This window comes from Nansenia antarctica, assembly GCF_963989245.1.
Source record: "Nansenia antarctica genome assembly, chromosome: 17".
Taxonomy (NCBI): domain Eukaryota; kingdom Metazoa; phylum Chordata; class Actinopteri; order Argentiniformes; family Microstomatidae; genus Nansenia; species Nansenia antarctica.
In genome coordinates, this window is record NC_137687.1 from 3,741,928 (window position 1) to 3,759,427 (window position 17,500).

Genomic DNA, 17,500 nt, shown 5'->3' on the forward strand with positions numbered 1-17,500 from the left:
TTCTGTATGCAATGCATGTATCAATCTGGCAACCTTCCATCCAACTTAACACCACCAACATGTCCCCCTGGCAAACACTGTAGAGAGAGACCCCCCCCCACCCCCCCCCCCCAACCCACCCCCCCAACCCCATCCCCTTCCTCAATCACAAGACCTCCACAACAACAGGCAAGAAATAACCACAGAATGGCCGACCGGAAATCACATGACTGCTTTCAGACTGTCGTATGTGTTTGGTCTTCAGGGGGCTGTTGAGTTGGTGCTCTGACCTCTGACCTTTAACCCTCCAGCTCAGAAGGCTGGACGGAGAGACAGAAGCTGCTGCTAGGTGAGTGTTGTGCTCTCTACGCTGTGATATCAGTTAACGCATCGTTGCCTTTTTAGAAACGTAAAAAGGGGGGGAAAGAGGAGAACCTAATGAAAGCCCTTAGGGTTGTGTTACGTATCAGTTATGGAATATGGTCAGGAGTTTGCCTTAACACTAGAACAGCCGTGCCTTTTTTTACCTACTAAAAGAGCCGCCTCTTTACAATGCTCAAGCTGCTATTTACAGGACAACTAGTTGTCCGCTTGTCAATTAGCCTGATCCCTACACAGAAAAATGGCAAAATAGCTTTACCCTACTACTACTATCTCCCTCCTATCTCCCTACTAGGGGACTGGTGTTGGGGTCCTGGTGTTGGAGGTCCTGTCATTGCCATAGTTACCTTGCGGTGTCGTTCCCGGTCCTTGCACTTCTCCCTGACCCAGTCGATGGTGTGGAAGTCATCGTAGGTCCCCACCCCCGGGATGGGCTCCTCCAGGAAGTCCAGCAGGTGGGTGGTGCTGCTCACCACCCCGCCCCCGTTCGACATGACGTAGTTAGATCCTACAAGCGGACAGAGGGAGAGAATGCAGGGTATATACAGGAATCTTGAGGTTAATTTGAAAGTGACAGTTGGATCTAAGTGACAGTTGGATCTAAGTGACAGTTGACACTAGAACAGCCGTGTCTATGTTACCTACTCAGGGTATATACAGGAATCTTGAGGTTAATTTGAAAGTGACAGTTGGATCTAAGTGACAGTTGACACTAGAACAGCCGTGTCTATGTTACCTAATGGTAAATGGTAAATGGACTGCACTTATATCCAAAGCGCTTTACAACGGCCTCTCGTTCACACATTCACAGACCAATGGCGGCAAGCTACCATGCAAGGAGTTGGCCGGCCCGCTCACTGGGAGCAATTTGGGGTTCAGTGTCTTGCTTGCCAAGGACACTTCGACATGTGGCCAGCCGGGGCTCGAACCGCCGATCTGCCAACCTTGCGATCATTAGACGGGGGCTCTACCTCCTGCGCCACAGCCGCCCCCGAGAGAGAGACAAGCCATTATGGTGTACTACTGGCCTTGCTAGTGGAATTGCTTTACTTCCGTTTCTGTGTTAGTAGGGTCATCAAAGACCCAAATGTACAGCACAAGCACTACGCAGGATAGTGGTGGTCTAGTGGATAGTGAGTTGGACTTGTGATCGGAAGGTTGTGAGTTCAAATCCTGCCTGAAACCACACACTACTAGTGTGCCCTTGAGTAAGGCACTTAGCCCTCAGTTACTCCGGGGGGAATGTCCCTGTATTTCATAATTGTAAATCGTTTTGGATTAAAAGCGTCTGCTAAATGGCAAAAAGCACTGAAAAAGTGTGTTTTTTCATAATATGGACCTTTAAACACCTTAGAAGACGGATGTGGAACGATCTGGCCGTCACTGACTTAGGCAGCATCTGTTTGGCAGGGCCCATACACACATAAACACACTCTCTTTCTTGGAAAAGAGACTACCGGTACACTCAGGTTGTCTGGTCGCTAGTGCGTGTGATGCCCCCGAAAAACACAATCCCCCGAGAGAGCCGAGGCTCGTCTTAGCAGTTGTGCTTCAGCCTAGCAACACTGAATATCTGTTCCATTACCTACCTACCCCATTAGAGACACTGCACACGCTGCCTCATGAGAAATAATGACATTGTCTGCCTGAATGTTGCACAGTGGGAAAGGGCCCATCCGGCTTTGCTCCAACTCAAAACAGAGCTGGGCTCTGCAGAGAAGCTGTAGCTCCGGTACAGTACTGTTGTATACTGACCCAGAATCGTGCAGCAGTAGTTTAATAATCAGCTTAACTCCCCTCACCCACAGCACAGCACCCCTGACATAACCTGCTTGTCAGAGACAAAACGATACACAGCACAGTCGCAGAGTTTCAATAGCCGACGATCTCCTACAGAAGCGAAAGAACATAGGCTCACCCCTGAAAGGCTTTGAACAACGCTACATCAGACAGCTTCCACATTCCCTTCGCCTAATTACTCACAGTCCTCTAGGTCAGAACAGTTCGTTCGTTCACTCAAGATCTAACAGACTTCCTTCAAAGGACCCTTTCTGGGTTTAAAGGAGCAAGTTGAAATGTTTTGTGAGATTACGTCTTGGAAAACCTGTTTCACAATCTCTGATAACGTTCCTCATAAAAATAACCACAAGGACACGGGGGGGCTCTCTGCGGTCACACGCCTGTGTACATAACATAACACGCTGTGGTGTTGTGTAAAGGTGATGGACTAGGCGGTCGCCTAGGGCGCCAAATGCCCCTTATCTTTTCTTATTTTTTTACATTTAAATAAATGTATATCTCTGTCTCTACTGTCTCTATTACGCTTCGCGATTAGTCACACTCGCCTCTTGCGAACCATGAGGCAGTACTGGTGGCTTAATATGGTGGTGGTTGTGGTGGCGCCCCTAAAACTTGGGGGGAGGGGGGGGAGGGGCATCAAATCATACTCTCGCCTAGGGCACCTAAATGCCTAGGACCGGCCTTGGTGGTAGGGATTGAGAACAGACGTAAAGCAGCGAAACAGTTAAGAAAACAGAGAGAACATAGATTAGGGCAGCAGGGGATAATGCTGCAATATCTTGATCTAGTTAAGTCAGTGGTTTAGCATCGAAATGCACGCACAAATGCACACACACACACACACACACACACACACACGCACACACACTTGAATACTTTATTTGGTTCCACAAATCATATTACACAAACAGGGAATCAAATATTTCGGGGCTAAGCAGCACTGAACACTCAAGGGTACACAACACCTCCTTCTCCACACGGCCAAGCTGCCAATAATAGCCGAGACAGAGCAAAATTTGGCAACCTGTTTGGCCTTTCTTTTAGTCATTGCAGCAATTCTCAGACCCCTCATGGTGCATTTATATACATGGCCCAGACTTCCAAATACAAGTACACTGAATTTACACTTGTACCCAGAGCTGGTTATCGTATCAAGTAGTGGTTGGTATTTGATATACTTGTCCTGGAAAGTGTGGTCCATGTACAGGTCAAAGGGACAGCCTACTTCTACAATCAGCACCTCCTTGTGGCTGGTGTCAACAAAGACAGGCCTGGCGGCCTCGTACCTACGACCGAATCACAGCCGTGCTGATATTCAGTATAACACACTCCCTCTCGTGTGAAATTGCTTAAATATAGACATATATATAGACATATATATACATATATACCATATATATATATATATATATATATATATATATTATGAACATCAAAACAAATAGGGCAACATAGGGCTTGTCCGGCTCTGTTCAGTGTGGCTGTGCTCGTTAGATGAGAGCATTAGTGACAGTTGCATAGATTTCCCTGGCTGACTCACACACACACACACACAGACACACACACACACACACACACACACACACACACACACACACACACACACACACGCCACACACACAGACACACACACTCACACACACGCCACACAGACACACACACAGAGGCAGAGCAGAGGTGGCCTTGGGGCCTCTCTCTATCAGTGATCTCTATCTCTACTGCACACAGCTGGGCAGCCATCTTGGTAGGGCATCTCTGCAGTGTACATGAGAGACACACAGCACTGCTGGAAAAGACACATTTTGTGAGTTTAGAATGAGAAGGTTCTATCTCCGTTTAGAATGATAAGGTTCTATCTCCGTTTAGAATGATAAGGTTCTATCTCCGTTTAGAATGATAAGGTTCTATCTCCGTTTAGAATGATAAGGTTCTATCTCCGTTTAGAATGATAAGGTTCTATCTCCGTTTAGAATGATAAGGTTCTATCTCCGTTTAGAATGAGAAGGTTCTATCTCCGTTTAGAATGATAAGGTTCTATCTCCGTTTAGGGCAGTTCAGAGATATTGAGCGTCAAAGTTTTTACATTCCATTATGTTTTGTGAGATGGAAGCTTTGTATTTTGTTAATTACTAACTAAAAAATGTCAACATTTTAAAAATAACACCACACAGGCATTAATAAACACCTAATTGATCAGATTATGTAAAAAACTCAATTTTGACAAAAATTGAGATAGAACCTTATAATTCTAACGTCACGATTTATGCAGCACTGAAAGATTTAATCACATAGAAATGCGGTCATTCATAAAGTGCATCATGTAATGCAGTTCATCGTTTTCACAGGTTTTCTACGTAAGGGATTACAAAAAAACTAAATGTTTACCCAAAAAATGCTTAGTGTAGTTTTGACATTACAAATTATGTGGGATGAATTCCCACAAAGCTACAACAAGTTGCTATTGTTGCTCCGGAGCAGACAGAGAGTCAATCACTAGTATGGGCCTAAAAGAATCGGAGGCATGCATGAAATTAGGTCCACTCTTTGTGGTGCAAATTGTTTTATTCCTCTCTATAGAGACATAAACCCCACACTAGTGGGTAGTTCGCCAGAGAGAGAGAGAGAGAGAGAGAGAGAGAGAGAGAGAGAGAGAGAGAGAGAGAGAGAGAGAGAAAGAGAAAGAGTGTGAGTGAGTGAGTGAGTGAGTGAGAGAGAGAGAGAGAGAGAGAGAGAGAGAGAGAGAGAGAGAGAGAGAGAGAGAGAGAGAGAGAGATACACTGGCTACACTGCAACAAGAACCTGACCCTGCTAAGATCTAGCTATCCTACCACTGGAGCACAGCCTATAGAAGTGCCCCTCTAGGCTACATGTGCCTTACGACTTCACACAACATACACATGCAATGTGTCCCTGAAACTACCAGCAGGAAATGGGTGTTGTTAACCTGATGATACACTACCGGTAGTCACTTGCCTTGCGATCATGTTCAGACCACACGATGACCACACAAGCGTGACCGTCGGTGTGTGTGGTCAGTCATGACGTGACCATGCTTGTGCGTAGGTACTCGCTGAACCTCCCAGCGACGTGTGATATTAACCTGCTGCATGTGAACGAGGGTGACACAGCCGCAGGGCCTGTGTGGACGGTCTTGTCACCCTCAGGCTAACACCGGGTGGTCTGGCAGAATGACAGACAAGAGTATGTTGCATATAAAGAGAGGGACAAACACGCTAACTGTGAGACAAAGCGTGGGGCACTTAGGTGGCGTCGCGGGTTAAGCTCTGACCATGTAACCGCAGGGTCCCCGGTTCGATTTCGGCCGGGGACATATCCTGCATGTCATCCCTCCTCTCTCTCTCACCCATCCTTCCTGTCTAAACTTCACTGTATCTGTCAAATAAAATGAAAAAAATATGAGTGGGACTGCCCCACTCAGAAAAACAACAACAACAACAACTGTGAGACAAAGCGGGTCCGATTGAGGAGCTATGGGGTTGTAATATTGTCATTGGTTGACAACAATCAATGAAATCAAATCGTTAGCTTAGCATGCTACGAGGTTTCTTAGTTTTAAGAAGCTATGTTAATAATACCTAATAATACCAGGGAAACCTGTTTCACCTCGGGTGATCTGATCTGTGTGAGGCGACCAAAGCTCAAGGCTGTAGTGAATGATTAGACGACATAGGCTGCAGGGGGAACAGAGGACAGAGAGCAACAGTGACAGTAGACTAAACTAATAATAACATAACATCACCATCTCTGATTTAAGCCCAACCAGTGTTTTTCAGGCCACTTCCCTGGCTGATGCTACCCCCAGTGAAATGGAAAAAGGAATAACAATAATAATAATCCATTAGACTTATATAGCGCTTTTCTAGACACTCAAAGACGCTTTACAAACTGAAAAGATCGAGTAGTAATAATAAAAAGACACACAAAATAAATAAAAGAAAGTATAAGGGCCTAATTAAGGTAGTGCTGGGGACACATGGGAAGGGGAGGGGGAGAGGGTTAACTGTTGAAGGCGAGCTTGAAGAGGTGAGGTTTTGAGGGCCTGTTTAAATGTTGGGAGGGTGTAGTATATCAGACTCAGACCGGCTCTCACCATATCTAAGTAAGCCTGACCAAGTTTTTCCCAAATATGAAAGTATTAGCCGGCCAAGGCTATGATATCAAGCCCTTTGATGTAGGAGTGTGGGACAGAGAAGTAGCTTCTAGAATCTAGAGAGTTCTCTCTTAGGGCTTTCACACCGGCAAAGAAACTTCCGAACGTTGGCGCTGTCTGGCGAACGAGCTCGCGTTCATACCAGTGTATCGTTCGCCAGACAGCGCCAACGTTCGGAGGTTTCCAAACACGAACGCGAACCGGCACGGTTCTTTGTCGGTGTGAAAGCCCTATCTGAGAACTGGTTGAAATAGCTTTCGTCTGATAACGGTATATCCTTCCTTCCTTTCTGAGGAAGACCAGGGCACATCAGACTGTGCTGTTGTGGAGTCAGCAAAAACCACGTCAGCCAGTCAGCCAGTCAGCCAGTCAGCCAGTCAGCCAGTCAGCCAAAACATTAGGTAGATTCGAGATTCAAGATAGCTTTATCGTCTGTCACACAGTGACGGAAATTCTCCTTCGACAGGCTCCATAAAGTGCAGCTCAAGAATACATTTCCACAGGTAGCTAGCTACGCTTTATGGCAAGACTTAAAAGATACAGATAGACAGTTATGCTATAATACACATACGCATCCAGTTGAATGATGATGACGCTATGGAAACGGAAATCAACTGGGACAGATGCTATCACACAACAGCAACAGCAACACACACACACACACACACACACACACACACACACACACACACACACACACAGAAGAGTGTGGTTAAGGCTGAGGTTTCAGTTTCTCTGTGGGTGACCTGAGGTGCGTCCGTTCTGTTCTGTGTGAGGGCTTAATGCACACACAGGTGCTTAGTGTGCATTACTCCAGTATTACTCCAGTATTACTTCACTGCTCGCAGAGTAAAGCAGCTAACTGAGCTGCAGGCGGAGCAGGAGAACCCTGAGCCTCCCGGTGCAGGCCAGGAGAACGCTGTCTGGGCCTCCCGGTGCAGGCCAGGAGAACACTGTCTGGGCCTCCCGGTGCAGGCCAGGAGAACACTGTCTGGGCCCCCCGGTGCAGGCCAGGAGAACACTGTCTGGGCCTCCCGGTGCAGGCCAGGAGAACACTGTCTGGGCCTCCCGGTGCAGGCCAGGAGAACACTGTCTGGGCCCCCCGGTGCAGGCCAGGAGAACACTGTCTGGGCACCCCGGTGCAGGCTAGGAGAACACTGTCTGGGCACCCCGGTGCAGGCCAGGAGAACGCTGTCTGGGCCCCCCGGTGCAGGCCAGGAGAACGCTGTCTGGGCCCCCCGGTGCAGGCCAGGAGAACACTGGGCCCCCCGGTGCAGGCCAAGAGAACACTGTCTGGGCCCCCCGGTGCAGGCCAGCCAGGAGAACACTGTCTGGGCCCCACCATGCAGGCCAGGAGAACACTGTCTGGGCCTCCCGGTGCAGGCCAGGGTAACAGTAATGTGAACATGTGACCTCCCTCGTTACAGAGACTCAGGCTCAAGTTAGGAGAGGGAAGAGGAGGATGAGGATGTGTAGAAAGAGGAGCACCGCCACTGAGGCAGAATCACTGAGCTTTTGTCTTTGTTCATTCACCATGGGAATCTAACGAGGCCTTGGGGTCTAGTCCAACACACACACACACACACACAGACACACACACACACACACACACACACAGACAAACACACACACACACACACACACAGACACACACACACACAGACACAGACACACACAGACAAACACACACACACACACACACACACACAAACACACACACACACACACACACAGAGAGACAAACACACACCCTAGGGAAGCAGCATAACTGTTATCTTAGAGTAGACGACTTGTTCAACTGGGTAGTGTTAGGTAGTTCTTCTTCTCCCTTCTTCACTTGGAGCTGTGAAGCAGCTGAGGATCTGACAGATGAAGTGCACAGTGGAGGCTTATCCATTCAACATGTACTATTCCTGCAGCTACTTGAGATTGAGATTGAGATTGAGATAACGTTTATTGCCACTATGCATTACACATATAGGAATTTGCTTCGTCACCACAGCAAGTGCGTTTATACTTTTTTCACATATCAAAAAACAGGACAACACAACAACAACACAGGACAGACAACAGTGCATTGGATAGTGCGGTATAAAGTAAAGTGCAGTGCAGAGTTTTTTACAGTGAGTCCAGTTCAGTCCTGGGCAGACTTGGGGGCGGGGGGGGGGGGAAGCCAGAGTCATTTAACAGCCTGGCGGCTGAGGGGTAGAAGCTGAGCCTGTGGCGGGCCTTAAGTGCCTTAGGCAGCCGCAACCTTCTTCCAGAGGGAAGCAGGGTGAGGAGGCCGTGGCCGGGGTGGAAGGGGTCAGCCATGATCTTCCTTGCCCTCCTCAGAGCCCTGGTGTCATGCAGGGAGTTGAGGGAGGGCAAGGGACAGCCGATCACCCTCTCTGCTGAACGTCGCACCCGCTGCAACTTGGCCTTGTCCTTGGTCGTTGCAGCAGGGAACCAGGTGATGATGGAGTGGGTGAGGATGGATTCTATGATGGCCGTGTAGAACTGGACCATCATGGACCTCGGCAGCCTGAGTTTCCTCAGCTGCCGGAGGAAGAACATCCTCTTCTGGGCCTTCTTTGTGAGGACCTCGGTGTTCTGCTCCCACTTTAGGTCCCGGGAGATGGTCATGCCTAGAAAGCGGCATGACTCCACGGAGGCCACCGGGGTACCTCCCAGCGTGATGGGAGGGGGCAGGGCTGCTTTCCTTCGGAAGTCCACCACCATCTCCACTGTTTTTAGAGCATTTAGCTCCAGATTGTTTAAACTGCACCATCTCTGCAGCCCCTCGATCTCACCCCTGTAGGCAGATTCGTCCCCCCCGGAGATGAGGCCCACCAGGGTGGTGTCGTCTGCAAACTTCAGGAGCTTGACCGAGGGGTGGCGGGAGACACAGCTGTTGGTGTAGAGGGAGAATAGTGCTGGAGACAGGACGCAGCCCTGCGGGGAGCCCGTGCTGGTGGTCCTGCTGGTACTACTACCCCTCCTCATCATATAAAGACAACTGCTTTAAAAAGCATCATCCAGTCAGCCCCTGTTAAAGTAGATGCCTTAGAGAGGACTAGAGTACGTTAAAGCTTCTCAAAGGTTTCTGTATCGGTCGTAAGGACAGTAGATGCATTAGAGAGGACTAGAGTACGTTAAAGCTTCTCAAAGGTTTCTGTATCGGTCGTAAGGACAGTAGATGCTCTAGAGAGGACTAGAGTACGTTAAAGCTTCTCAAAGGTTTCCGTATCGGTCGTAAGGACAGTAGATGCTTTAGAGAGAGACTAGAGTACATGTTAAAGCTTCTCAAAGGTTTCTGTATCGGTCGTAAGGACAGTAGATGCTTTACAGAGGACTAGAGTACGTTAACGCTTCTCAAAGGTTTCTGTATCGGTCGTAAGGACAGTAGATGCCTTAGAGAGGACTAGAGTACGTTAAAGCTTCTCAAAGGTTTCTGTATCGGTCGTAAGGACAGTAGATGCCTTAGAGAGGACTAGAGTACGTTAAAGCTTCTCAAAGGTTTCTGTATCGGTCGTAAGGACAGTAGATAGCTTTACAGAGGACTAGAGTACGTTAAAGCTTCTCAAAGGTTTCTGTATCGGTCGTAAGGACAGTAGATGGTTTAGAGAGGAGACTAGAGTACGTTAAAGCTTCTCAAAGGTTTCTGTATCGGTCGTAAGGACAGTAGACGCTTTAGAGAGGAATAGAGTATATGTTAAAGCTTCTCAAAGGTTTCTGTATCGGTCGTAAGGACAGTAGATGCTTTACAGAGGACTAGAGTATGTTAAAGCTTCTCAAAGGTTTCTGTATCGGTCGTAAGGACAGTAGATGCTTTAGAGAGGACTAGAGTACGTTAAAGCTTCTCAAAGGTTTCTGTATCGGTCGTAAGGACAGTAGATAGCTTTAGAGAGGACTAGAGTATACGTTAAAGCTTCTCAAAGGTTTCTGTATCGGTCGTAAAGGACAGTAGATGCTTTACAGAGGACTAGAGTACGTTAAGGCTTCTCAAAGGTTTCTGTATCGGTCGTAAGGACAGTAGATGCTTTAGAGAGAGACTAGAGTGTGTTAAAGCTTCTTAAAGGTTTCTGTATCGGTCATAAGGACAGTAGATAGCTTTAGAGAGGACTAGAGTACGTTAAAGCTTCTCAAAGGTTTCTGTATCGGTCGTAAGGACAGTTAGATGCTTTATGGAGGACTAGAGTACGTTAAAGCTTCTCAAAGGTTTCTGTATCGGTCGTAAAGGACAGTAGATAGCTTTAGAGAGGACTAGAGGATGTGCAGAATGAGATATGGCGACACCAGACCTCTCTACCTGATCTATACAACAGGTTCTCACCACCAGAACCCTGCTTGCATGTTGAACTACGCAGCGAGAAGCACATCTGGAGACTGTTATGGTGGCGGTCACACTCCCCCACGCACGCGCACACACACACACACACACACACACACACACACACACACACACACACACACTGTACTGCTCCTTCTCAGAGAGGAAAGATGGAGGCAGCATTACACATTATTTCTCTGTCGTTGCTGTTTCCAGCTCAGTAAGCTAAAGCAGCCTTCCTCTAGGAATACACACCCAGCGAATTCACCACAGAGATCAGATAAGACACACACACAGACACACTAAACACACACACACACACACACACACAGCCAAGGTTAATCATCGACGAACAGGGGTAAGGGTGGAAGAATGAATGCTAGATAACGGCACACGGTGTGACCCACAGGAGAAGGCTGTGGAAGGCTTTCCACCATGACAACCCTCTCCTACTGTAAACCATTAAGCCTCCTCCAACACTATTGAACAACCGTAACCGTAACAACAGCAGCAGCAGGAGGATATGAGCTTAATCCACCGCCATGACGACTGCGTAGCCAGATGGACAATCGTCAACTACAGACGACAACTTCCATCCAGCCAGGAGACACAACAGAGGAGCGGAAGGAAAGAGGAGAGCAGAGAGAGGAGAGGAGGGGGGGGGGCGGGGGGGGCATATCTCTTGGGCTTGCTTACCTCTCGTTTTAGGCATCTCCTGCAGGGGGATGGTATCCCCTCCGCCATCGTAGGGCAGATAGGGGTCAGCGGAAATCTCCTCCTCCATGTCGACAAGACACAGGGCAGGGAGAAAGAAAGGAAGGGCTAGGCGAGGCTAGCTCACTGCAGTGTGGCTTTATGAGAAGCTGCTGTTGCTGCCATGTTTACCAGCTCTACAGAGGACTAGGTGGCTGTGTGCACAGGGCTTATGTGACTGACTGACTGAGTGTGTGTGGGGGGGGGGGAGTACAGTGTGTGTGTGCGTGAGCTCCCTCTGTCTTAGCTCCCTGCCCCGCCCTCCCTCTCTCTCTCTCTTTCTCTTCCTCTGCGTTTCCTCCACTCCTCCTCTATTCGCTCCCTCCCTCCTTCTCCATCCCCATTGGCTCCCTCCCTCCTTCTCCATCTCCATTGGCTCCCTCCCTCCTTCTCGAGCCCCATTGGCTCCCCGCCCCCCCCTCCCTTCTGTGTTCTGGCAGGGCCACACAGCCTCTCTCCACTGCAGCAGCTGACTGCTAAGGGGCTGATGATGTCATCACGGGAAAAGACAATCATGCGAGACCGGACGGCCTTAGCCTGGTTGCTAGGAGAGATGGCTGAACCTTGCCGAGCCCTGCCTGCCTGCCTGCCTGCCTGCCTGCCTGCCTGCCTGCCTGCCTGCCTGCCTGCCTGCCTGCCTGCCTGCCAGCCTGCCAGCCTGGCTGACAATGGTGTGGAGGGAGGGGGGGGAATAGGAGTCTATTCTTAGTCAGGATAGGGTGGATAGGAGGGATGGTAATGTCAGAGTATGCAGTGGTACAGCCTGGGCTGGCATAGCCTGTTTAAAGGTCAGATACACAGTACAACAATAATAATAACAACAATCTGCTGAAGATGGATTCAATCATCACTGAAGATGAAGTGAGACACTGCAACACATCAGCATGACACACAATAGCCAATATCTTGATCAGCATTGATCATTTCACCGTCAATATGGCCCTTTTCATTTGCTCCTGAAACACAAAGAATCCAGTCCACTTCAGGGTTGGGGAAAGCAGTTTTTTGTCCATGAGTGTCTAGAAAAGCGCTAGGCTATATAAGTCTAATGTATTATTATTATTATTATTATTATTATTATTATTATTATAACCTTCAATAATTGAATTCAGAGAAACAAACAACAACGGCAGTGCAATGTTAGTGCGACAGAGTTAAAATACCCCGAGAACCACAGAAGGCCAGAGAGAAACACCTAGAACGTGCCGACGGACTCCCCAGGCCTGTCAGAGAGAGTGGTGATGTCTGGGTCTGTCTGACCCTGTCTGGGTCTGTCTGACCCTCTCCACAGCAGGGAGGATATGAACCCTGGGTCATGTTTCATCTGAAGGCTTCATAGCTCTGTGTCATGAAGCAGAACACTGATATATCAGTGTGTGTGTGTGTGTGTGTGTGTGTGTGTGTGCGTGCGTGGACGTGTGTGTGTGTGTGTGTGTGTGTGTCTGTGTGTGTGTGTGTGTGTGTGTGTCTGTCTATGTGTGTGTGTGTGTGTGTGTCTGTCTATGTGTGTGTGTGTGTGTGTGTGTGTGTGTGTGTGCACTACAACAGCTCTATCACTTCATTCACTAGAGAGCAAGATGGCAACGACAGACACGCAGGCTCTGGTAGCCTGTTGATCACATGACCGACATGTCATGTGACATGTCATGTCCTCTATGCCAGCCTCCCCTCAGTTCTACTACTTTTGATGACCAAGTACACTTCATTCATTCATTCATTCATTGTAGCCTTTGGTCTCACCTGAACTATACTAGCTATCATGTCTAAAACAACATTTGTCATTGAGAGAGGGGAAAGGAATATCCAGCTTCGAGCAGGTTCGAAAGACCGAACCCTTGTCTCTGCTGGCACTCTCAAAGCAACCAACCTCCCTTACCTCTCTCCACACGGTTCCTGGCTGTTGCTAGGCGATGGCCCAGGTGATGTCATCCATCAGTAGCTCCTTCCCTCGCCCCCAACAAATAGATCAACGGCGGTTTAGAATCCAAGTGATGATTCTGGTTCTATGGATCTATGGAACTCCACCAAGAGGAGAGTATTCCAAAGGGCCTGACAGTTCCATTCCACTCTGGGCTCTATGCCTGGGTCAGGTAGTTCCGATTCACAGCAGCTAACCAGCTACATTCCCAAACGTTGGACACTGACACTGAACACCCGGCGGGGCCATACAAGGGTCCACACCACGGCCATGCATGGAAGACAGAAATAGCACCAGGGAGACACGCAAACCTGTGTGTACGCTCTACAGTACCGTAGGAGCTAGCTAGCGCAGGGATATCATACTTCCTGTTAGCTGCTAGACAGAGGTTGCCGCTTGACTGCCAAACTGGTTCATAGGAATTTGTCATCACTGCATTTCATTTCCTGGGTCATTCCAAGCTTAATGGGTTGTGTGTTTACACACTGGAGTGTCACTTTCATAACAGTTGGGGTTTCCCGACAGGCAGAACACCTGTCACGTGACGTCTGAGCTAAGGGGCAGCTTTGGCGTGTTCGATCACCATGACGACCATTTTGAATTTGGATTTTTTTAAAAACTTTGACTTTAACCTTAGCGATATGTCAAATGACTCTTTAGGTAACACGAACGATCGGAAGAATGGAGGCTAATCATAGAAAGAACCCTGAGAAACATGGCCGTGGTTAAATGGTAAAATGGTAAATGGACTGCACTTATATAGCGGGTTTTTTGCTGCTCCAAAGCGCTTTACAACGGCCTCTCATTCACCCATTCACACACACATTCACACACCAATGGCGGCAAGCTGCCATGCAAGGCGCTGGCCCGCTCACTGGGAGCAATTTTGTGGTTCAGTGTCTTGCCCAAGGACACTTCGACATGTGGCCAGCCGGGGCTCGAACCGCTGATCTGCCAACCTTGCGATCATTAGACGGCGACTCTACCTCCTGAGACACAGCCGCCCCCTGGTTGGATTGATTAGTTTGAATAACCTGTTGGTTATCAAGCCATAGACCTTAACACTAGAACAGCCGTGCCTTTTTACCTACTAAAAGAGCCGCCTCAAATGACCCCCCTCTTTTTCAATGCAAAGCTGCTATTTACACACAACGACCACTAGTTGGCTGGCTTGTAAACTAGCCTGCTTCCTACACAGAGAAACAGCAAAATAGCTTCATACTAGCTTATCCTGATGTGATTTTGAAAATGTAAAGGATACTGGGTGGTAGAACGCACATATCTAGGAAAAGTCATGAAAGGAGGGTCCTGAAATTTGATCGAGTGCAAAGATATAAAAAAAATGCTTTACTCACAGGCTAGTTCTAGTGTTAAACAACCTGTGGGTCAGATTGCAGGCAAAGAGAATGGAGGCCACTGATTGGGCTGAGTTTATGGACTGACCTTGTGTAACCCAATCCCAGCCGACACACACACAACCAAAGTCCCGCCCACGTCTCTGTGTCCTACTGAACAAAGCCTGGTCACCCTGACTGCGGCCCTGCTATACAGCGTGCGCTGCTACCTCATCAATTATACACACTTGATGGATCTTCCTCCGAGTCCCCTTTATGTCTCTGCGCTGTCGGTGATACTGTAGGACAACGCAGTTCACTAACCTGTGTCGGTCACAGACTGTTTCCTTCATCTAGGCGACATCCTTAAAAGGATCTGCAATCTGCCAGTTGTTTGTTGCCCGAGGAAAACCTGGTTAAACTGTCTGAAGCAGACACAAACCTGGTTAAACTGTCTGAAGCAGACACAAACCTGGTTAAACTGTCTGAAGCAGACACAAACCTGGTTAAACTGTCTGAAGCAGACACAAACCTGGTTAAACTGTCTGAAGCAGACACAAACCTGCTAAACTGTCTGAAGCAGAAACAAACTGCTACATCGTGCTGTGGCCTGAAGCAACGGTCAGGTGTGTAGAGACGTTATGGGGCCAGGATTCAGTCGTGACGTGTTTCCGGGTCCAAAGTTGGCTGAGGCGCTCTCTTCGAAATGCTTCAGTAATAATAATAATAAATTATATTTATATAGTGCTTTTCCGAGGCTCAAAGACGCTGACAATATGGGGAAAACGGGAAAGTGCTGTGTCCCTTGTTGTATGAATAGATCCGAGTCTAAGAAACTATTGAACTGTCATTCTACCGCTGTAGTACACTGGTACTCTGGTGCAGGGAATTTCTGGTTTGGACCCGGAAATTGCTAAATGTCACGTTTGACGTCAGACTATGAGCTTAATAACTCTGCATTCACAGAGGCCCTTAAAGGTGCGCGCAGCGCAGACACACACTCAAACACACACGCACTAACACTCACACTCACATACACACACACACACACACACACACACAGACCTCTGTGTATTTACACAGCGCTGTTGAGAGGGACAGAGGATAAGAAGAGGATTGTGTCGAGAGCAGAGAATTAAGCTCTTTCCCCCCCCAGCCCATCAAGTTAAATGAAGCTGTGGAAATCAGAAACAACAACTCGCTTCTACTACTTGAAATACATCCAGTGAGTCCCAACAAAAGACAACAGGCGATCCGTATTCCTGGTATTCCTGTCCAAAGACAGTAAATGCTTCCTGGTATTCCTGATTCCTGTCAAAGGTTTAGTAGTAAATGTTTCTCCATCATCCCCGCAGGCACACACACTCCTAAAATCACTGTCGAATAGTTTGCCAAGTTGCTACCTCAGCATGACAACGTGGATTTCTAAATCTGCTAAATCAAAACATTCAAAAAAACACACATTTATGTCACAACCTTCCAGTTGGGATTTCAATCATGCCTCAAATGACTCAGCAACATCCCCAGTGCTGCGGGCTCCCCACAGTAGCTTATCCAACAGTGACCCACCATTCCCCCCCTGTTAGCAGTGTAGCTGTTTCTCTACCATCAGGAACAAGCCAAACGACAGCGGGAGAGAGAAAGTGTTGCGAAATGAATCAGCAGCAGGCAGCCGTCCAGGAACAGGAACGGCAACAGCAACAGGATGTGTCAGATGTTGATGGGTCACCTGATATGAACACATCACCATGACGACCACACTGGGCCAACGATGCGCTTATATGAAGAGGGAGAGGAGTGTAAAAGGAACAGGTGACAGGAGGACAGGAAATGGACGTACAGGACGTACATGGCGTACAGGATTTACGATGTAAGAAAGATGGCGATGGCATTGAGTCACACAGCAAAGCACAGGAGGCTACCCCCCTACAGAGCAGAATGCTTAGTGTGAGGGGGGACCAATGACATCATCGGAAGCATAAATGTGTGGAGAAAAGGGATCCAATCACATCACAGAAGCTGCATGGTAAGAATCCACAAGCCAGAACAGCAGCAAATGATAAAGGCTAATAAAAAGCCACATGGAGCAAAGCGGGAGGTGGAGTGTGGCCCGGTGAGACCACAAAGTAAACCAGCGCTGGAACAGAACAGTGAGTGTGGGTAACAGCAAGACGGTAAACGGGTAAACAAAAATAAAAGAAATGGCGTAAAGCTGGCAGCTGTAAAAAAAACAAATGAAACGCGAGACAGACCACCCTCTTCATCTAGATCTAGACAGCAGTCATAGGGGTCCTGGAACAGGTGTGCAGGATGGATGGAGGACGGAGGGTGGGTGTTGAGTGTTGAGTGGGGGTCCAGGCCGGGTTGGGGGGGGTGGGGGGGGTAGGGGGGTCCTACCTGGGGAGGCGTCCCCGTCCAACAGGTTGTCGTCCTCGGTGGTGTGGAAGTCCATGATGGCCCCGGCTCCATCCAGCAGCTCCTCGTCACTACTGGCGCTCGCTATGCTGTTGTAGCTGTTCCTGTAGTAGCCCCTGTTGAAGAGCTGCTCCGACTCCATTTAGCTACGCGGTACCCTGGGAACAACACGCACACACACGGTCACACACACGGGACCTCGCAGTCGAACGCAATCGCAGTCTCACACACACACACACACACACACACACACACACACACACACACGCGGTCATACACACGGTCACAGTCGAACACAATCACCGTCTCACACTCACACGCGCGCGCGTACACACGCACAACACACAACAACACACACACACACACACATACACACAGTCATACACACACACACACAGTCATACACACAGTCAAACACAATCACAGTCTCACATACA

The 17,500-nt window shown here is 48.5% G+C and overlaps 1 protein-coding gene across 3 annotated transcripts in view; it reads right to left on the reverse strand.

The window, feature by feature from the left end:
- The window catches only part of clcn3 (chloride channel 3), a 46,300-nt gene that overhangs the window by 20,968 nt on the left and 7,832 nt on the right, over positions 1 to 17,500 (reverse strand). For 2 of the 3 annotated variants that reach the window (XM_080547532.1, XM_080547530.1), the window contains exons 1-2: positions 11,340 to 11,527; positions 708 to 868 (exon numbers count right to left, since the gene is read on the reverse strand). In XM_080547532.1, the coding sequence (XP_080403658.1) occupies positions 708 to 868; positions 11,340 to 11,427 (249 nt within the window). In that variant the 5' untranslated portion in view covers positions 11,428 to 11,527. Of the gene's footprint in view, positions 1 to 707; positions 869 to 11,339; positions 11,528 to 17,500 lie in introns of those variants that run through there. The other variant, XM_080547531.1, reaches the window with a different exon arrangement.